The sequence below is a fragment of the Sardina pilchardus genome, chromosome 17, assembly GCF_963854185.1.
Source record: "Sardina pilchardus chromosome 17, fSarPil1.1, whole genome shotgun sequence".
NCBI lineage: Eukaryota > Metazoa > Chordata > Actinopteri > Clupeiformes > Clupeidae > Sardina > Sardina pilchardus.
In genome coordinates, this window is record NC_085010.1 from 29,991,254 (window position 1) to 30,013,846 (window position 22,593).

General features: G+C 42.5%; 1 protein-coding gene and 1 long non-coding RNA gene across 5 annotated transcripts; both read left to right on the plus strand.

Annotated features, from left to right (window-relative positions):
* Positions 1 to 1,979: 1,979 nt before the first annotated feature.
* On the plus strand, positions 1,980 to 12,333 carry LOC134062534 (GTPase IMAP family member 9-like). 4 transcript variants are annotated; one of them, XM_062518568.1, is made up of 5 exons: positions 1,980 to 2,082; positions 3,198 to 3,314; positions 3,420 to 3,497; positions 3,668 to 4,375; positions 4,462 to 12,333. In XM_062518568.1, the coding sequence occupies exon 5, from the start codon at positions 6,981 to 6,983 to the stop codon at positions 10,884 to 10,886; it is 3,906 nt and encodes a 1,301-aa protein (XP_062374552.1). In that variant the 5' UTR covers positions 1,980 to 2,082; positions 3,198 to 3,314; positions 3,420 to 3,497; positions 3,668 to 4,375; positions 4,462 to 6,980; the 3' UTR covers positions 10,887 to 12,333. The 4 variants fall into 4 exon arrangements, with proteins under 4 accessions (XP_062374552.1, XP_062374553.1, XP_062374554.1 ...); XM_062518569.1 differs by having other exon boundaries at positions 3,424 to 3,497; XM_062518570.1 differs by having other exon boundaries at positions 4,462 to 8,607.
* Positions 12,334 to 15,651: 3,318 nt separating this feature from the next.
* LOC134062501 (uncharacterized) lies at positions 15,652 to 16,483 on the plus strand. Its single transcript, XR_009935464.1, has 3 exons — positions 15,652 to 15,793; positions 15,903 to 16,012; positions 16,303 to 16,483. It is a non-coding gene; the product is annotated as an uncharacterized LOC134062501 (long non-coding RNA).
* Positions 16,484 to 22,593: the final 6,110 nt, after the last annotated feature.

Consider the following 22,593-nt stretch of genomic DNA (forward strand, 5'->3'; position numbering starts at 1 on the left):
CACGTTTTGCATCAAATACCTTGTATTGCATTCCAAATGATGTAGGGCGTGGAGTTCTGCAACAATAGTGTTTAGAATAACATGGAGTCACGAAGCAGAAAGGGCAAAAGCTCTTCATTGTCTAGCACCTTGCAACAAACAAAAATTCAAGAAAGAGAACCTGACTGCTCCCTACATGCTAGCCCTACAGTATGTGGGGTGCAGAAGTTGGCAGTCCTAACCATGTGTAAATGCATGTGCGTGCGTCAGCTTGGCAGGACCCTCAGAGAGTGGTCAGCATACCTGTGTGCTGGCTCTCCCTGCCTGGTACTCCCAAATAAGCTGGATACATAACATAGCTGCTGTTTGATATTGTCACTTAGAATAAGGCTACTTTGTCAGTTAATGTTATTGCTGTTTTTGCAAAGGTTATGCGATTAGGAGATAACATTAGGAATCCCTGATGTGTTTGGTTATGACTGGACCAATGAATTCATAATGCAAAGTCTATGCCCATTATGATACTAATGTTCCTAAACATTTTTCCTGTTTCCTTACCCCTGTGCACACTACAACATGAACCAGGAGCATAGATTTTCATGTGGATGTTTAATGTGGAGGGAAGAGCTAAACAGAGAGATAGTTATATTGGGTATCATAGAATTGGAAATGTAGGTCTAGTAAAACCCAATTTTATCCTGTTATTACATACATTTAATAGTTTGCGAACATTTCACAAACAGTATGATGGACATGCTGCAACAGTTAAATATACAACTAGACAAGCTAGTTTTTTTTTTTGCATTGTTCTTCCTAGCTAGGATTTCATACATTTGAACCTAAACAATTCAGATCACCATCACATGGCCATACCATGTCATTACACCACTATAAACGCCTCCGGGATTGCGACTGAATTACGGATCACTCCCAAAATGTAATCGTTTCTTCCTTGGGTCATGTCTGACCTTCCCTGATCGAAATCCATCCATTACTTTTTGAGTTATCTTGCTAACAAACAGACAGACAGACAGACAGACAGACGCTGGTCCCCGATGAAAACATATACTGTACCTCCTTGAGGGAGGTAAAAAATAATTGGTTCAGAATGGAGAATATGCATATGATTAGAAGGCCATACATTTTTTTGTCACATTCAATCATCTTCTTACAATCCGCTATAGCTAGGCTGCACTGTAGGCAGCCCAGGCTCTGACAACTGGAAACAAACAAAGTGGGGAGAGCCTGTCCCCCTAAAAAAAATGGAAAACTGTGTGGAGTTTCTCTGCGAATGCTGATGGGAGGAGTGAGCTACCTCTCTGTTGTGTTTCGTTTGGTCTTTGGTTAAAATATAAAGCATATTGTTCTGGACATAAGCATCTGCTCATATGAAATGTAATTATGCTGACGATGTATTATTGTATTATGGTGATGTATTATATTATGTGTTATATTAAACGGTGCACATGCATTTTGTGTTCCGCTCTGTTGACTAGTACACTTACTGTATGCATGTGTGGCATAGGGAATGGAATGGAATTTTGGGAGACGACTACGCTACCTGGGAGGGTAATGTATGAGCACACCTTGAAATGAGCCATAAAGAACTGAACCTGCTTTTAGATACAGTAGACAGACAGACATTATTCATAAGGGGAAATTACAGTGTTTCAGCAACAATAAACACAATATTCAACATACAGTATACATACAAACATAATTGTTTAAAAAGCTATTCCTTTTCTCTGCTCAGGGGGAATTGTAGAAATTATGAATGAATGGTAGAAAGTAATGTTTCACACAAACTGAAACTGATATTACAGAAGCTGCAGCTCAAAGGGTGCTGCAAGAGAGGGAAACTAAAGATAAACCTGCTTGACTAGTTGATCTGCCCATGTCTTGGACAAGATTAAAGGTTGGATAGGAAAGACATAACACAAAGTAGCACAATGGAACACCAACATATGGTCTGAATGAGATGTGTTTTATCTGTATCTAATCTGTCGCTCATTGAAATTGGATCCTGTGGGAAACCAGTCTAACTTAAACCCAGCCGTTTCAACTGGTACTGAGTTCATCATACACAGTGTCGGGGACATACAGGTAAGGCAACATTATGTGTACTAAACTTTGACTATGAGACAATTTAAAAAAAGTAATTGTACCTCAAATGTTTAACTGTTGACGTCTTATAAAACATTTGGCATAAATTGTTTCATTATTCATATTTTAAAGAATGAATTGATATCAGGAAGTCAGTATAGTAAAATTGTTTGAAACTGACATGTTGTATTGATTTTACATAATGCTGGTTTGTATTTGTACTTTTATACATTTGGAAGTTTCAAATAAGGTAATTGTGTAAATGTGTAGAATTACTGTGTTTTTAATTTAAACATGGATGTTGACGTTTACATGTAAACTTGATTCATTTTCGAACAATCAGCTGGTCATACTAACGTTGAATTGCATTGGATTGATCTCAGAGAACTTTGTCTCTGAATGCTGTTTTGCATTTCTGTTGGGTGTGACATGTAGAGCATGTAAAGTTTGCATGATATAGTTGCTTATGTTTGATGCCTAAAAAGGGCAAGTTAGATCATTTAAAATTCAAACAATAAACAATATTGAATCCTTGATTTTAACTGTAATGCCCCTCTGCTGCAGTTCTGTGCAGAAACCGCAAAAGTCCCTTTAAAATAGGTTAAGTTGCATAATATACAAGTACAATCCTGTTCGTCCTGCTGGGCAATACATCGGTGAGTTTATCATGTTTTGAATCACATACCTTGTCTTGCATTCCAAATGATGTATAGGGTGTGGAGTTGTGAAACAATAGTGTTTAGAAAAACATGGTGTTACGAAGTGGAAAGGGAAAAAAGCTCTTTATTGTCTAGTGGTTAACTCTACTAAAAGTAAAGCCTTTCGCACCTTGCAACATAAAAGAAAACACAGAGAAGAGAACCTAAATGCTACCTTACACGCTAGCACAACATGTATGTGTGGTGCAGAAGTTGAAAGTATGGTCCTGTGTGTAAATGTGTAAATGCATGTGCGTGCGTCATCTTGGCAGGACCCTAAGAGAGTGGTTAGCATACCTGTGTGCTAGCACTCCCTGTCTGGTACTACTACTACCTAAATAGCTAGGTCATCTTACATAATGGGAGTTGCAAATTCATGGCTATGTTTTTTATTGTTATTTCCAACTTGGACAACAGTCCAGACCCCTGCCTTGACTCACATATGAAGTTATAGCAGCAAAGAGTGGACCGACGTCATAATAAACCTGGATTAAGGATGGGATGCGACTGAAGTGTGACTGTGAGTCAAGGCAGGTGAGCGAATACGTTTGGCAATATAGTGTATACGTAATGCTGTTCGATATGCTTCCATCATGATTTCAAGATGGTACAGTTTAAACCCTCAAACTTATTTTGCAGAGAGGAATCTACACTCTGGCCGTGTGGAGATGGAGCAGTGGAGAGATGCAGAGATGGAAAGATCCATGTTTCCCTCAGGTTTGTTCAAGATTAGTCCCCACATATCATCTTAAACTAGTACATTATGTTCATGTATGTAATTTATATTGACATGAGAAATGTCAACAAACATGGCTCTGCACCATCATCAAAGATAAAATGTCAAATGCTCAAAATTACCTACTGTAATTTATATCCCTCTTTTCCAGGAAGTAAGCCATTTCTCTCAGAGATGAGGATCATACTTTTAGGAATTGAGGAAGGAGGTAAAACTTCTTCAGGGAACACCATCTTAGGGAGAGAGGCATTTGAGCTGAAGAAAACGGCTGAGTGTATTAAAAAACATGGAGTGGCAGTTGGACAACAGATGACTGTTATTGACACACCAGGATGGAAGAAAGACTATCTAGCATCAACTACCCCAAAGCTGTACAAAGAGGAAATGGTTCGTAGTGTAGCTCTTGCTCCCCCAGGACCTCATGCTCTACTTCTTGTCATTAAGATTAACTGTCAATTTGAGGATGTATGCAAACAGGCAGTGGAGGAACACCTACAGCTCTTTGGGGAGAATGTCTGGAACCACATAATAGTGCTGTTCACCCATGGGGATAAGCTAGAAGATATCACCATCCAACAGCACATTCAAGGTGAGGGAGAACCTTTGCAGCAGGTCCTTCAAAAATGTGGTAACAGGCATCATGTCTTCAACAATATGGAGAGGGATGACCATAGTCAGGTCAATGAGCTGCTGGAGAAAATAGAGGAGATGGTAGGACTCAGAGGCCACCATTTTGAGATGGACAAAAACGTTTTAAAAGAATTGATTGTGAAAAAGAAGGAACAGGATGAGAAGGCCAAAGAAAGGCAACTGTCCAAGTTGATGGTCAGACCAGAAGAAAATCTACGATCAAATACAGGTAATAAGTTATATTCTACACTGGAACTAGCTCAAGTCACATAGCATGTTTTGTAATCTCTCAACAAATGTTGTTAAATCTTTCAGATCTGAGAATGGTTCTCCTTGGACATCAGAATAGTGGAAAAAGCTCAGTAGGAGACACCATTTTGGGAGAAAACATGTTTGACTTCGAACCAGTTATTACATCTGTACAAAAGACATCAAGAATAGCTAGGAGAGAGGTCACAGTCATCGACACACCAGGCTGGTTAAAGCATGGTCTTTTGACAGACACAACGAAAAAGTGTAAATATGAGATTGTGCGTAGTGTGTCTCTGTGTGCTCCAGGACCACATGCTTTCCTCCTGGTGATACCTGTGGACACCACATTCACAGACAGTGATGAAAAATCAATCATTGACCATCTAGAGCTTTTTGGAGACCAGGTCTGGAGTCATGTGATAGTGGTGTTCAGCCATGCAGACTGGATGGGAGACACAGCCATTGAGCTGTACATAGAGAGTGAAGGGGAGGCTCTACAGAGACTTGTGGAGAAATGTGGGAACAGGTACCACGCTCTCAACAACAGGACTACAGGTGATGAAAGTCAGGTCAGAGAACTACTGGAGAAGATTGAATACATTGTCATAGTGAATAGAGGCAGTCATTTTGAGATGGATGGCAATATTCAAGAGAAATTGAAATGTGAAAGTTTGCAAGATGAGGTGGATTGCGGGGAGCAGAGCCAAAGAGCAGGAAGTTCCAAAAAGGGGAAGCCACCAGACTTCTGAAGATGGCAGTAGGGAACACTTCATAGGTGCAGTCATGGTCAAAGGGCTAAAGCTACTGTAGGTGGATGTCCATGGCCTCAGAAAGTAAACACTGCAAAGAACCCAAATCTTAACCAGTGTAACTGTATTGAACAGGGTTTATAATGACCGCCGCGCAGTGAAGTAAGAATGCAAAATAAGAATGGGAATCTAATTGTTAACTTAAATATCTCGACATAAATACTTAAAATAAGCAATCATTTACCTAAATCAAGACATTTTAGATCCCTTAGCTCCTAGATTCTTTTTCTTGCTTCATGCAATCTCAACAAGCGCCATTTTTTTTGCCATTTTTGCTGAAATTAAGTCAATTTTCCACCGAATTGTGATTTTTGAAAATCCTGCGATTTATTACTCCTTTCTGTGCACTTGACCAGGTGACATCACCTGGAAGAACAGTTGGTTTAGAAAATTGGAACAAATATGTAGTAGCACTTTTACTTGCTGAAGCTGGGATGTCCACCTCCCGCTATAGCATCAATCCCAAACATGTGGAAACTCCCTCTGTGTTTCTTCATGTCTAGCGGTCGAAATTAGTTCATCAAAAGTACATTTAGTGAAGGTTCAAAAATGTATTTTTCAAAAGATTATTTGAAGTAATGTGGTAGCCTATAGAAAAATGTACTTTATTTCCCATAAGATTATATTGCTTCCTGGACAACAGTTTCCTCCTCATCCCATGTATGTTCCACACTGTGTGGCAGTGTACTTTCACAAAATATAGACTGCTGATATAAATTTTTGTCTTGCACAAACATTTCTGTGTCTTGTACAAACAGTTTTTTGAAACAATATTGTTTTTCTTCCTCAGCTTTCAGTAAGTCTGTTAGTCTACGTCTTACGGTTTTGGTCTTTGTTAAAGATGTGTTTTTGTGAATACTGAGCATTATATTTGTTCATTGTCATGAGGTTACTAACCACACTTCTATGTTTTATGTTAGCATTCTTTTGGAGAGTTCAATCTCTCATGGTCATAGGTTTGCATTGACTGACACACATATGCATGGTCCTCAGTTTAAAGCAACATATATTGGCAGCGTTTCCCAAATGCGATCTTTCTTAAGGACTTAAGAAGGCTCCAAAGAAAGAATCGCTAAGAGAGAGCGCTAAGATACAGGTGTTTCCCAAATGCATTCTTAACTGCCTTCTTAGGAGAACCTTAAGATCAAGCCAAATAAGCTTCTTACAGTTTCTTCTGATTGCTTAAGCACATTTTTTGTAACTATTGGCTATTTTTGCAAAACTCTACAAACAAATAACAAAACCTTTCATCAAATTATCAAAACATTGTAGTTCTCTTGCAAAAGCGAACACAGCTTGATTAACTCTTCACACTGTTGTAAAATTAGGGACTGGCCCTTTAAGCCGCAGGTTCGTATGCGGAGTGGGAGGGGTAAGCGAGGAAGAGCGTGTGTGTGTGAGAGTTGTTGGAGTGGATGAGAGAAAGACAGGTTACCGCGACCGGAGCCATGTAAATGACATGTATATGGTTATCAGTACTCAAAATAAATCCTCGAGTGAATCCACTGTGCGGTTATTATCCAGCTGCTGTTACGAACTAAAGAGGGAGTTAACCCGAGTCCATTTAGTGCCTCGGCCCTGGAGCAGCAAGTCTCCACTGAAATCTCAGACTACGGTCTGAGACAGCAGGAAAGTTAACACTGGCGACCACGAAAGGGACTTTCTGAACGACGACAGCAGTGGTGAGCACACAGTGTGAATAACCGGTGGGATAAACCGGAGAAGTTAGCATAACAGTGCTGTTTCTTATACAACGCTATAAAGCTAGCCAGAATGGCAGCCTTCGATCGGCGCCACGTGAAAGAATATAAACAAAGCCCACTCGGAAAAGTGACTAGCCATTCTCCCCGTCCAATGTCATTCACCGAAATGCACGAAGTTGAAATACAAACTGACGGTTTGCACATTAGAGATGACAATGAGGGGTACAATGACCCTTTCTCATATGATGGACAAATTGGTGTATTAACACAAAATGAAAGTGAAACTTGCTATATACCCATCAAGTTATCAGACCATAACCCATTCAAAGCTGATGTGGAGAGAGACTATGGGACTGATGTGCGTTGTAAGGAGTCATGCTCACATATGCATCATTTTGGCACACCGACTAGGCCATTGCATGTCAATGTTGCAACTCCCAGTACAAACCCCTTTACTACAGCTCACTCAGGGAGTTTCAGTCATAGCACTCCCGCCTCCTACCACCCCCCACGCCCTGCTGGCCCACAGTCACGCAGCCATTTTAGTAATTCACAGAAGAATGTTACTTATACTCATCCATTACAGCAAGATGATAACACTGGAATGCAATTAGCCCCCCCTCACTCAATATATGAACCGCATAAGTCACGTGCGCGTGGCCAGAATTCACGTTCTGTACACCACCAGGCTTCCTCTGGAAGTGAGGATGACTATGACTCCAGGGAACGAGTCCCCACCCTGCGTCCAGGCCAGTACGATGGCACCGCTCCGTGGAGGGAATTCCTGCATCGGTTTGAGAGCTGTGCCATAGCTAACCGTTGGACTGAGGAGACCAAGACCATTCAGCTGAAGTTCTGCCTGGTGGGTGCTGCAGGTGCAATTGTCCACAGAAATCCACGGTCAGCTCAGTGGGACTACAGTCACCTGGTGGAGGAAGTTGAAATGGCATATGGCCCATCGTCAGAGCATGCTGCTGCAGTGGCTATTGAGTTGAGACAACGTGTCCGCAAACCAGGTGAATCTCTCCATATACTAAGAGACGACATATATGAAAAAGTGTCAGTGGCATACAGTGATAGGACCGAAAGAGAGCAAGATGCCATAGGTGTAGAGGTCTTCACTCATGCTATGGGTGATAGAGAAATTGTGCAGAAATTATTAGAGAAGCGACCACACACATTAGCTCAAGCCTATGACATTGCCCGCCGTTATGAAACCACTAAGCGGGCAGCGTCACATGTCACTAGTCTCACACAAGCAGGGGCACGTGGGCTGTCTGAGCGAAAACCCTGTACGGCTGTTGTGAGAGAGGGCGACGAGAGAAGAGAAATGGATATTGTGAGGGCCGTCCCAGAAGTGAGTTTCACACCAACTGCAGGCGGACGTCAACGCGCATCAGCCCCACCAAGAGGCAATAAGGACATTAAGTGGGAAGAAATCCGCTGTCATAATTGCACAGGAATCGGCCACATGAAGAGAAATTGCCCCTCACCTAGGAAAACGACCAGAGGTCAACCTCCAGCTATTTTCCGTGACAGTTCAGAGCCCACTGTGCTTCATTTTAAAACACACAGTCAGGAAATGACCATTAATCTGACAATCAATGGACATGATATCTGTGCTGTGCTAGACAGTGGGGCGCGGAAGAGTGTGCTGCCTTTGAAACACTACAATGCCATCCACCCTGATGTCCAGACCCCCCTTCAGCCGTCAGCAGTGAAGACGTTGCTTGGTGTTGGACCTGGTGACGTTCCAGTGGTCGGTGAGGTCCACATTCCGGTACAGATAAACAACCGACAGGTGTGCGTCCACTTCTTAGTGGCTGACATTGCGAGCGAAGAGGCCCTCCTGGGTCATCCGTTCCTCACCCAGGCTCAGGCGCGCCTTGATTTTGGAAATGGCCGCATAATACTGTTTGGAGAGGAAGTACCATACTTCAACAGTGTGGCCACAGCAAAGACACGTCCAGTGAGAGTGGCCAGGACCGTGGTGGTTGAGGCTGGACTGGAGTATGTAGTTAGAGGCAACATCCGCCTTAAGGACCGCGTCAAGGGGGAAGTGTTGCTGAGCCCCACAAAGGGTTTCATTGAGAAACATAAAGTGTTAGTTGCTCGTGTCCTTGTTGAGGCCCAGTCTTCTAAAGGTGTGCCCCTCCGAATCTTTAACCCTGGACATACAGCCGTAACCATCAGAAGGGGAGTTATTGCAGGTTTCCTTCAGCCTGCGGAAGCCCTGGAACCGGCCGACACCACAGCCACGATCAAACTGCTGGGACAGCCTACCGTTCCCCAGCACTTGCAAGAGCTATATGACCAGAGTGCAGCTGAGCTTGACCGTGATGGACAGCTTCAGCTAGCCCAGCTGCTGTGCACTTATGGCAGTGTGTTCTCTACCGGACCTGGTGACCTGGGCCGCACCAGTCTGGTGCAACATGACATCATGACCCGGGCAGGAGCCGCTGTCAAGCAACCTCCACGTCGGATGGCGCAAGGGAAGCAGCGAGACGCTGATCAACAAGTGGAGCAGAGCCTTGAGGTTGGTTTGGCCCGTCGTAGTCATAGCAGCTGGGCCTCACCCATAGTGATGGTTCGTAAAAAAGATGGAACTTACCGCCTCTGCGTAGACTATCGCGCCTTAAATGACAGCACTATCAAGGATGCTTACCCATTGCCCCGAATCCAAGACACACTTGACACCCTCTCAACTGCTAAGTGGTTCAGTACCCTGGATCTTGCCTCAGGCTACTGGCAAGTTGAACTGACCCCACGAGCCCGCCATGCTGCAGCCTTCTGCACAAGGAAAGGGTTGTTTGAGTGGAATGTGATGCCGTTCGGATTGTGTAACGCTCCGGCCACTTTTCAAAGGCTGATGGACCGGGTGTTAGCTGGCCTTCAGTGGGAGACGTGCCTTGTGTATTTGGATGACATTATAGTGCTGGGTCGTGACGTGCCAGAGATGCTGCAACGCCTTGGTCAGGTGTTTGATAGGCTACACCATGCCAACTTGAAATTGAAGCCGGCCAAATGCTGCCTTTTCCGCCGCCAGGTAGCCTATCTGGGTCACATTGTCTCGGAAGAAGGAGTGACCACAGACCCCATGAAAATACAGAAGGTGCAGGAGTGGCCGTCACCTACGTCCGTCCCGGAGGTCCGCCAGTTCATCGGCCTGGCGTCGTACTATCGGCGATTTGTTCAAAACTTTGCAACAATAGCAGAGCCCCTCCATAACCTGACCAAGAAGTATGCCCGGTTCCAGTGGACCTCCGAATGTCAAGAAGCATTCAATAAACTTAAACAGCTGCTAACCACCACACCAGTCTTGGGCTACCCATTGGATGAGGGAAATATGATACTGGACACCGATGCTAGTGACACTGGTGTTGGTGCCGTCCTGTCCCAGCTTCAGCAAGGGAGGGAGCGTGTTCTGGCATATGGCAGTCGTAAATTGTCAAAAACTGAACAGAATTATTGCACCACACGGAGGGAACTGCTAGCCGTGGTGGAGTTCACTTCACATTTCCGACAGTACCTCCTGGGACGTCATTTCACTGTGCGGACCGATCATAGCAGCCTTCGTTGGCTAACAAAAATGAAGGAACCAGAAGGTCAACTTGCCAGGTGGCTGGAGAGGCTTGGAGAGTATGATTTTGAAATAATCCATCGACCTGGTCGACTTCACAACAATGCCGACAGCCTCTCTAGACAGCCTTGCCGGCAGTCCTGCCCTTGTAAACTCCCAGGCCTCGCCTCTCAGCCCATAAATGTTAGTCACCAAGCTGTACAGTGTGATTTGGACTCTGTCATCAGCAGGCAGATACAGAGTCCAGTGGGGGTAGAAGGGCTACTAGCACCAACAGGGGCATGTTCAGTGGGGGTAACTCATGAAATAATTAATGTGGCTAAAACCAACGAGCCTCCATTTTTCTGTGGCTGGTCCCCAGAAGAACTACATGAGACCTCCAGACAGGTTTGGTGAATGGGTGGCTCCCTGAGTCCATTAGGGTTATGGACAGTTCCAACTTTAAGGTAGTTTAAAGTACCATGTTATAGAATAGACAAGGATTGTCAGATAATGTTCTGTGGACTGTTGATGTTACAAAGTGAAGCCTAACTGTTACTTTATGTAAGTGCTTTGATGTTACTGTTATTTTATATAATTATTTTGTATTGAGATATTTCATTTTGAGTTCCTAGATGCTCCGGTCGCCTAGGTATTGTAAATGATTAGTTACTGATGTGGGTAGAATGTCACTGCCTTGCCAATGTTTATAATGCTCTACTCTATGTGTTCCCCACGGGGCTACTTCTCTCAGTGTAATATTGTGCCAGTCGTTGTTGACACTTAATGGACTATCCAAGCCTGGATGCCCACCTCCTTGAATGGACTCTGTATACTCACTATATACATGTAAATGATGTGATATGATATGTTAGTACATGCTATTGTGCTGGAGTGTCATTAAGTAATTGCCATCCAGAGTGGGGGTAGTGTTGTAAAATTAGGGACTGGCCCTTTAAGCCGCAGGTTCGTATGCGGAGTGGGAGGGGTAAGCGAGGAAGAGCGTGTGTGTGTGAGAGTTGTTGGAGTGGATGAGAGAAAGACAGGTTACCGCGACCGGAGCCATGTAAATGACATGTATATGGTTATCAGTACTCAAAATAAATCCTCGAGTGAATCCACTGTGCGGTTATTATCCAGCTGCTGTTACGAACTAAAGAGGGAGTTAACCCGAGTCCATTTAGTGCCTCGGCCCTGGAGCAGCAAGTCTCCACTGAAATCTCAGACTACGGTCTGAGACAGCAGGAAAGTTAACAACACCTTCGTCTGTCTCAAACAGTAAACACAAGCCATCATTTAAGCACACAATGTTTCCACTACACACTGATGGTATGAATACAAGACACATCTGGCTTTTGCTTTCTCTGTGCCAAAGGTAGGCTACAGTATGTCAGCCGTGGCCTACTGGTTAGGGCTTCGGGCTTGTAACCGGAGGGTTGCCGGTTGGATCCCCGACCAGTCCACGGCTGAAGTGCCCTTGAGCAAGGCACCTAACCCCTCACTGCTCCCCGAGCGCCGCTGGTTGGGCAGGCAGCTCACTGCTCTGGGTTAGTGTGTGATTCACCTCACTGTGTGCTGTGTGTGTTCACTAATTCGGTTAAATGGGTTAAATGCAGAGAACTGAATTTCCCTCATGGGATCAAAAAAGTATATATTCTATTCTATTCTATTCTATTTCTTTCTTCAGCCTATGTCTATTATCGTCTTACAGTTTAGGACTTTCTTTACAACATGTTTTCTAACACTGAGTATTATTGTATTTTATATACAGAGGTTGTTAAGACTGGTTGCTTTTATACTTTTAGAGAGGTCAATATCTCACACTCACCAAGTGTGCATACTTATGCATTGTAATGAGTGATAATCAAGGAATGCATCATTATATGAAAATGTAATTATACTGATGATGTATTACAGTGTGTTATGGTGATGTATTATATTATATGTGTTATATTAAACGATGCAAATGTGTGACTTCTGTGTTCAGCTCTGTTGACTAGAGCACTTTTGCATGTGTAGTGTGGCTTGAGCAGTATTGGGAAGCGGAATTTGGATAGACGACCACCTGGGAGGACTATGCACAAACACACCTAAAAACATTGGGAATGAGCCATAAAGAAAAGGACTAAAACTGATATTACACAAAGTTTATAACATTTATCTAGATAATGATTACACCAATAAAAACACGCAGCTCAAAGGGTGCCGCAAGAAAGGGAAACTAAAGATAAACCTGCCTGACTAGTTGCCCAAGTCTTGGACAAGTGCAAGAAAAACATAACACAAAGTAACACAATGGAATACCTGCAAAAATGTATATGGTCAATAAGATGTGTTTTATCTCTCCTATATCAGTTATCGAACTTTTATCATTATGGGAAACCATGCAGTCCAACCTGAACCCAGCCATTTCAGATGTAATGAGTTAATGCAAATGTAAAGCAGGCTTCTCAGCCAAGTATACTTGCGTATACAAGGACTTTGGTCTCTGCATCTATCACATCCATAAATAAGTGCACCGTGAGGTGAAACACATACTGTACTAAGCTGCCTTCATACAGCAGTGCTCGGGGAGTGTTGGAGTCATACAGTACAGTGTTGGTGACATACAGGTAAGGGAACATTGTGTTTTGTAAACTTTGACTATGAATATGATTTAAAAGTAGCCTAATTGTACCTCAAATTATTATAAAATGTTATAAAACATTTTGCATACAGTAAATTAGATTCATGTTTTAAAGAACAAATTGTAGATATATTTGAAGTCGGTGCAGTAAGACTGTTTGAAACCGATATAAAATTGTAGATTTGCTGGTTTGTATTTGTACTTTTATTTGGAAGTTTCAATAAGTTAATCGTGTTAACAATGTAGATAGATAGATAGATACTTTATTGATCCTCAAGGGGAAATTCAAGGTGTCAATGTGTTAACCAATTTATTGCATTCCAAATGATTTTGGGTGTGTAGTGAAACAATAGTGTTTAGGAGTTATACAAAGCGGAAAGGGCAAAAGCTCTAGGCCTACATTGTCAAGTAATACCTTGATAGTAGTACCTTCATAAACAAACACAAGAAAGAGAACCTGACTGCTCCCTACAGCACATGCTAGCCCTATGTGGGGTGCAGAAGTTGGAAGCACAGCGTGCGTCAGCTTGGCAGGACCCTCAGAGAGTGGTCAGCATACCTGCCCAGTACTCCCAAATAAGATGGATCATTTTACATAATGGCAAATTGGGATTGCAAATTCATGACTATGTTTTTTATTATTATTATTATTATTTCCAACTTGGACAACAGTTTACTCAAAAGCTTTGGCAGTTTTGATTGTTTAAAATACAATAAAAGAGGAACCTGCTGTTTGATATTGTCACCTTGAATGTCAACATAGAATCTGCAAAGTTATATGCACTACACAGGGTTACTATCATCAAGCCCATATGGCATCGTTTAGTTAGGAGAATGAAGTAAGCTCTTCTATTAGGAGGTTTACCACTTACTCTGAGTTAACTTACCCAGGTTTGTCACTAAACCACGTACTTGGAATACCCCCCTGTATCTGTAGGAAGAACATATCCTGGCTTTCTGGTCCAGTAGTGTTGAATCTTGTAGCGCTGCTCAAATCTGGCTGAATTTTACAATAGAAACATTTTATTTTACTCTGTAGTCAGTCTATGTTCAATATGTTTCCAGAATAATTTCAAGATGGCTAAAGGCAAAGTTTAAGCCCTAAACCTATTTTGTAGAAAATAATCTACACTCTGGCCTCGTGGAGATGGAGATGTGGAGAGATGCAAAAACAGAAAGATCCATGTCCCCTATATTATGCTCATGTATGTAACGTATATTGACATGAGAAATTTCAACAAACATGGCTCTACACCGTAATCAAGGATAAAATGCTCAGATGCTCAAAATTATACGATTTATATCCCTCTTTTCCAGGAAGTAAGCCATTTCTTTCAGAGATGAGGATCATACTTTTAGGAACTGAGGAAGGAGGAAAGACTTCTTCAGGGAACACCATCTTAGGGAGAGAGGCATTCGAGCTGAAGAAAAGTGCTGAGAGTATAAACCAGGCGCGTAGGAACCACGGGGGTCGGGGGGGTCGGGACACCCCCAATGTTGGACTCCCTCCCGAAAGAAAAACGCTGCAAAGTACAGATGTTGTTGATTACTTAGGTCAATTATATCCTCCTGAGTTACGGCCCCATAACTATAGCTATCGGTGCGCATCGGAGGTCTTTCACATTGTGTTTTAAGAATGTTTCCCGAAACGAAGCCCGTCTCAATAATGCAGCATGGAGCACTTCCTCACCTTGAGTGTCTGAAAGCTAATGTAGGCTACTCTCTCAGTCCAAATATTTAGTTTACGGCCTTCTTTCATTCTTTTCGAAATAGTTAAGAGGATAGCCTATAGCTGGGTTTCAATCACGTGATTATTATGACGCGCCACGGCGGGACGATTTGAGATGGAGGGCAGGAAGTAAACAATCGACCACCGTCTACCGTTGCAGACAGTCTGTATTGTACTGATATAGACCCAATAAAAGAAGGCAATGAAGCCAAATTGGCCAGAGGACGAAAAAATAATCCTGCTAGAGGAATACAACAAATGAAAAACTATATTGAAAAGCAAATTTGGCTCACATATAATGGTAAAACAAAGAAATTGGGAGGAAATCGCCGCAAAAGTGCAAGACGTACGGTGGTGAGGTGGTGGCTAGCTACACGAAGTAGGCTACAACAAAGTCAGAAAATCTAACGGTTATGGCCAAGAAGGAGATGTCCTGCCTTGGGAGTGAATCAAATGGAAAAGGTAAGTTTTTTAAAAAAAACGCTTACGCTATGTTCATTAGCTGCATAGGCTACAAAAGATGACGTTAACTATCTAGGCCTAACTCATGCTTAGGTTGCCCATAAAAGTTATTGTTATACAGACTTGGTAGGCCTAATTGACATAGATCATTCTCTTCTTAATTTGTCTTTTTGTAATGGCGATTACATTTTTCTCTAACGAACTTTTAACCTGATATTGCTTTCATTCTTTATGCTATGGATATGAATTATAATAATAGCCTATGATCAGCCGTTAACGTTAGCTAGTCAACGTTAGCTAACTGACGTCCGTTTAAAACTTGCTGGCTTATAACCCGATTCTGGTTACCTAATGTTGGGCCTGCTAACGACGTTTATTCCATAATTATGAATATATTTTATTCAGGGGGTGTCCTAGCTCCAGCTGCAATGGTCGCTGACATGCATTGGACGCACCCAGAGTGATGGGGAGTGCTGGTGGACAGGATCTGCGCGTCCTATCAGAAAGGTAGCCAAGTCTGATAACAATATATTTTCAGTTGAGTCTAGCAGCTAATTAAATGCGTTAGTGACCGTAGTGTTATGACTGTATAGCTAACCATCAAAACCTTCTGCAGTGAGTCAGACCTTCGGCAGTGAGCCAGTCAAAGAAATGAGTGAAGCGATAGTGCCCGTCATCCTGTCTATCCTCCGCCAGCCCAGCGTAAAAGAGACGGAGAGCGGAAAAGTAAGTTATTGATGCTACTGTGTTTCCTATTAAAATGTTAAGCCTACATATTATAATCCTAAACATATTGAATTGTATCAAATACAGATGTTCTCACTAAGTTGGCATATGCGATTTAGGCTTGGGTGGACTGGGTAGACCCAGGCCTAACTTTTGTGCTCACACATAATGTCAAACAAACTTATACCCCGCTGGCCCCTTCGCACATTTCTACATCTCGTTGCAGTGCAGCTACAAGCTAATGTCACCAGACCTAATTAGGCTCTTGTTTCCTTTTCTTTTCATTACAGGAACAACGACGAACCATTGAATCAACAGAGGACGTGTTGGCTCTCCAATAAGAAGTTTTGCTGTATCAGAGATGTAGAAATAGATACATTGCTTCAGAAAATTAGAAATAGATAAATTCGAAATAGAAGTTACATTGACATTGACTGACGAGGTCCTTCCATTTAATAAATACTATTCGTCATTAAATGTGTATTGCCATTTCATTTATGATATGCAATCAAATGAGTCGGACTGACTGTGATTCATAATAGTGATTTAATCATCTTCTGCAATTTAGTTGTTGACCATGGCGTAGCGCTCAGTGGATAGCCTAGGCTTGCAGTACTGTAGCCTACGTCGTTCATTGACTGCACGAGTTTTGCACAGACTGCAGTTATAGCTCTCCTGTTGTATGGAATTGAAGATTAACACAATGATATCACTCACAACTAATAGGCTAGCCTACATATTTAAGTCAAACAGCCTCAGGCCTACAATTTAGACAACTTGCCTGAGGTCTGTCCCCGTTCCTGAAAGGTGTTTCTTTCATCCAGAAGAGGCGCGTCATGCGTGCTTTCAGGCCACTGTGCCACAACGTTGATTATCTTGCTTTCGTGATTACAAATGAACTGTATTGATGTATTTATTATTTATAAATTAATGATCGCCAACAGGCGTTTGAGACGGTGCATAGACGTTATGAATTATTACGCTGCAGACTGTGTGGAAGACGTCTGCCACCACAGACTGATCCTGTTGCATTAAAAACAGATAGTAGCCTATACGTCTGGTAGCGCACAGTTGCGGAAAGTACGGTGGTCCAACTCGAGACGGTAAGATAACTCACAAATTGACTGCCGGTGAAATCAGTAGCCTGACCGCGCATCAATGTATCAACGGGGGAATATACGGGTCAGTGTCGGCTGAATAGGCTGTATACGTTCGTTATGATGAATTGGACTCGGACATATTTTGATTACGCCCTAACTGATAGATACAGACGGTTAGAAGGTTGCCGCCCCCTCTGTGGGGGAAAACATGCTAACATCACACATGAAAGTCAATGGGCTAACTCGCTAGCAGAAAACAAATGTTTTCCCCCACGGGGGTGTTTCAGCCATGGTTAACACGGTAACTGGGGGCGGTAACCACGGCTATGACGAGATGCCGTCTGTATGTATAGCCCCAAACTGTTTGTGCAAACGATTTAATGGTCCTTAAATCAGATTTTAAGGGAACATGTTAACTGAAGGTGCTTTGTGCAACCGGCCCCCTGATCCAGCTATTTCAGTCCCTGCCCTCCATTTGAATTTCGAACGCTATTTTCGAATTTTGAAGTAGCATTGTGACACAGAGTGAAACCAAGCTATTGTGGGTGAATACAGTAGTCTATGATAGCCTAAATAAGTTAGTCACGGCTGTCACTTTTAAATGTAGGCTTATCGCTTGACGTGGCACATAGCCTAATTATCTGGTTACCTGGATTTAACAAGTCCATACACTTTGTTCATCCTATTATAGGCTATGCTTTTAAAATTAAATGTGTAACAATTTGCCTCTTATTATAATCTACACACTGTCACGACGTAGCCTACATAAGGTTACGGGCGGATATGAGCAACCGAAGGCCTCGGTTGACTTAAGATAAACGGGCAGAATGCCTGTTTACAAACTACGTCAAACATGCAATAATCTAACAAATGAAAAAACACAAATGAAAGATGAATAGGCTATTTGTCACAAATTAAGCAATGAGTTCGTTCGTGGGCACCTAGAGCGCAACTTACGCGCTGAGGTGAAGGCCCGACACATACTAATTAACACAAAGCTTCATAATGCACAAACAAACACCCCCTCAAAGTTCAGTGTCCATACGTCCAAACAATAAACATAAGAAGCCGACAGTCAAAAACGACAACGAGATCTCCCAGACACGAAAAACAATGTTTAGGCTATCTCACAGTTTGTTGAGTATCGTTCCAACACTGATGCGCAAGGCAATCTCAGCTTTCGTGTTCGTTAGCTGTATTCCAATGAGAAAAATCCACAAGGAAATGGTCACGGCAATGCAGCATACAGGAATCTTCTAACCACGTTACTTTGTTGAGCTGGCTGCATACAGGTAACAATAGCCACAGCGCGCTCTCCCTGCGTCTCCCTTTAAACTAAGGGCAAACCCATTCATTGTGCCCAAAACGCGCATCCATCTGTCAGCTGACATAAAATTTACTTAGATGGCATATGAAAAGTCAAGAAGAAGAAACATATTTTCATTTAGGCCTAAGCAACGTTTATGCAACCATGTAAAGGGAAGCATTGGGGGAGTCAGTTTAAGTTGTCCTAAAGACTAGCTGTGTGCGTTTTTTATCTCTTATGTGACTTATAATTCGCCCCCTTTATTTATTAATATAAAAAAATTTCGGCGCGCGCAACGGACCTCATTCTTGTCCCCCCCAATGCTTACTACGTTCCTACGCGCCTGGTATAAACAAACATTGAGTGGTAGCTGGCCAACAGATCACTGTTATTGACACACCAGGATGGAAAAAAGAGTATCTAGCATCATCTACCCCAAAGTTGTACAAAGAGGAAGTGGTTCGCAGTGTAGCTCTTGCCCCTCCAGGACCTCATGCTCTGCTTCTTGTTATTAATATTGGTTGTTCATTTATTGCTGAATGCAAACAAGCCGTGGAGGAACATCTACAGCTCTTTGGGGAGAATGTCTGGAACCACATAATAGTGCTGTTCACTCATGGGGATAAGCTAGAAGATATCACCATCCAACAGCACATTCAAGATGAGGGAGAACCTTTGCAGCAGGTCCTTCAAAAATGTGGTAATAGGCATCATGTCTTCAACAACATGGAGAGGGATGACCATACTCAGGTCAATGAGCTGCTGGAGAAAATACAGGAGATGGTAGGACTCAGAGGCCACCATTTTGAGATGGACAAAAGCGTTTTAAAAGAGTTGATCGAGAAAAAGAAGGAACAGGATGAGAAGGCCAAAGAAAGGCAACTGTCCAAGTTGATGGTCAGACCAAAAGAAAATCTACGATCAAATACAGGTAACAAGTTATATTCTACACTGGAACTAGCTCAAGTCACACAGCATGTTTTATTTCTCAACAAATTTTGTTAAATCTTTCAGATCTGAGAATGGTTCTCCTTGGACATCAGAATAGTGGAAAAAGCTCAGTAGGAGACACCATTTTGGGAGAAAACATGTTTGACTTCAAACCTGTTATTACATCTGTACAAAAGACATCAAGAATAGCTGGAAGAGAGGTCACAGTCATCGACACACCAGGCTGGTTAAAGAGTGGTCTTTTGACAGACACAACAAAAAAGTCTAAATATGAGATTGTGCGTAGTGTGTCTCTGTGTGAACCAGGACCACATGCTTTCCTACTGGTCATATCTGTGGACACCACAGTCACAGACAGCTATGAGAAATCAATCATTGACCATGTAGAGCTTTTTGGCTACCAGGTCTGGAGTCATGCTATAGTGGTGTTCAGCCATGCAGACTGGATGGGAGACACAGCCATTGAGCTGTACATAGAGAGTGAAGGGGAGGCTCTGCAGAGGCTTGTGGAGAAATGTGGGAACAGGTATCACGCTCTCAACAACATGACTACAGGTGATGAAAGTCAGGTCAGAGAACTACTGGAGAAGATTGAACACAATGTCATTGATCATTTTGAGATGGATGCCAATGTTATAGACAAATTGAAAATTGAAAGTTTGCAAGATGAGGTGGATTGGGGAGGACAGGACCAAAGGCCTGGAAGTTCCATAGGGCAACCACCAAATTTGGCATAGGCAGTAGTGAACACTTCATGGGAACAGTCATGGCCAAAGGGCTAGGTGGATATCCTGTCCTCAGAAAGTAGACACTGCAAACAAATCTTTACTAGTGTAATGGTCTTGATCCCTGCAGTCTGAGATGAAATGAAAGACGTACTGTAAATAAGAAGCACAAACCAATTGTCCTTGCTATTAATGGTCTTGAGAAATGTCAGACCTCCGAATGTTGGGAGGGCCCATTCAAGTGAATGGAGCATTTTGCAGCATTATGAACATTTTTGTGTCTTGCTCAAACGGGTTTTTTGGGGGATTTTTTTTTGTTTTCTTCAGTTTACACTGTCTGCCTATGTCTCATCTTACAGGTTAATAACACTTCTATGTTCTATGCAAGCATACTTTGGGAGAGTTCAATCTCTCATGATCATCTAGTGAGTACGCTTACGCATGTAATGAATAATAATCCATCACTGCACAACTAAGTCAACACAATGTTGTATTAAATTTCAACCTGGAGAAAATTTACTGTTTGAATTGTGTGTTGACTGATGCCTCAGTTTAAAGCAACATGTATTGCTTACAGTTACATAATAAATATTTTTTATGTGCTCGGGTATTTACAGTAAGTTTATGTGAAAACAGTTATCCTTTGCTACCAGAAAATGGAGTGATATGGTGAGGACAAGCGAGAACCAAACTGGGAACTTCACTTTAAACTCTTGTCTCATGTGTGAAAGAGATATTTGAGATAGAATCTTTTGTGTCATGTGTGAGATATACGAGAGAGATATGTGAGATATTGTGTCATGTGTGAGATATGCATTTGTAAGATAGAGTTTGGCAGCAAAAGTGCACCAAAAATATGGGATGGCATGGGATGACAAACTCATAGGGGGGCAACACAGCATGCTAATGTTATGTTTGGCACTAATGTTATGTTTGAGAATTGGCTGCTGCATGGGCTCATGCTCAAGATGGGGAACACAGCATGCTAATGTTATGTTTGACAGTTGCTGTGTTGTTGTTTTACATGCTGACTGAATTGTACATTAACTCTGCAGTTTGCCTCTTGGTTTCTAAGTGAGGATTTATTGAAGCAACTCCACACTAACCTGAAAGCCGTCAGCACTGGCCAGTTAGTAGACGACTCTTCCTCCACCCAACCCCACCCCACTCTCCCCACCTCTGCTCTGACCAGCCTTCCTTTGCCCCCCCCCCCCCCCCCCCCGAAGACGTCCCTGAGAACACTGCGTTAGGGCTTCAAGGAAAGCCACTCGCCCCAGGGCCAATTTAATTGGCAAGCGCACAGGTCTGTAGCTATTTCCTCCTGAAGAATGGTGGCCTGAAGCGCACGCTGTGGCTATGGCGGTTAATAATACATATTTATACCCCTGCACGCCGAGGCATTTATAACTCCCAGACTTTCATTTATTTCATGCATCTTATCTCCTAACCCCCCGGCAGTGCTTCCCCGTTCTTGCACGTAAGATTCCTGCCAATGTTATTATTTTTATTATTATTATCATCATAGTTATTTTCCGCATGCGGCACAAAGCTTTGGAGAATTAATGATAAAAGGAGGTGGCGGTGGTTTTAGGTGTTGGAAAGTAATGGAAAAAGTTTAAGGGGGGAACTTTCTGCAGGGATTTCTTGTCTCTTTGCCTCTACAGTACAAATGTGACATCGGCTCTTAAGACGTTACATAACTTTTCTGTAGCAGCAGGGCTCTGAGAAGAAATCTCTCAGTCATGATGATCTGGAATTATACCTTCATTCTAGATGGGTTTGGCAGGATGAGTCATCATCAAGGTTCAATACTTCATTTTCTTCAAGCAGGCAGAGGACATATCCTAGTCTTCGTTAGAGGTGTCTTTGATTGAACCCTGTAATGGTCCAGAGTAATTTACGGAGTAATGACTGCTTGTGTTGGCTTTGACATTGTTCTGGTGTTCGATTGGTGTGAGGGTACTATATATCATTCCTGTTAATTTTGATAGTGGCTGTCATGGAGACCTGTGTCATTACTGGTCATTCTGGATGAACTTCAGAGATGTTTTCCAGTAATGACTCTGAAAATTCGCTCAGAGTTCATGACCCCTGTAATAATTGGCTGAGCTGAGGGACTTTTGTCATTGTTAATTGTCCACAGATGAGGGAAGCTACAATAAAACAGCATAATTATCGGCCAATTCACATGTGATACGGCATTACAACTGCAGTGATTTAGCGTCGATGGCGGTGCAAATCTCCTTTAGTTCTGAATGACATCGGCACACACAATGGAACAAAATACAGAACGCATAATGGTAATGGATTTTTTTGAAAACACAATTACTGGGCTTCATTATATGCCAGGTACAATACCAATGTGTACTGTACGTTTGGTCTTTTCAAAACTGCTGTTTTTTAAGTAGTTTTCACCTACCATTGTTCAGAATGAGGTTATTCTCAGATAAAAATGTGAAGAGAGAAAAAAGAAGACTGAGGTGATTTATTCTTGGGAGG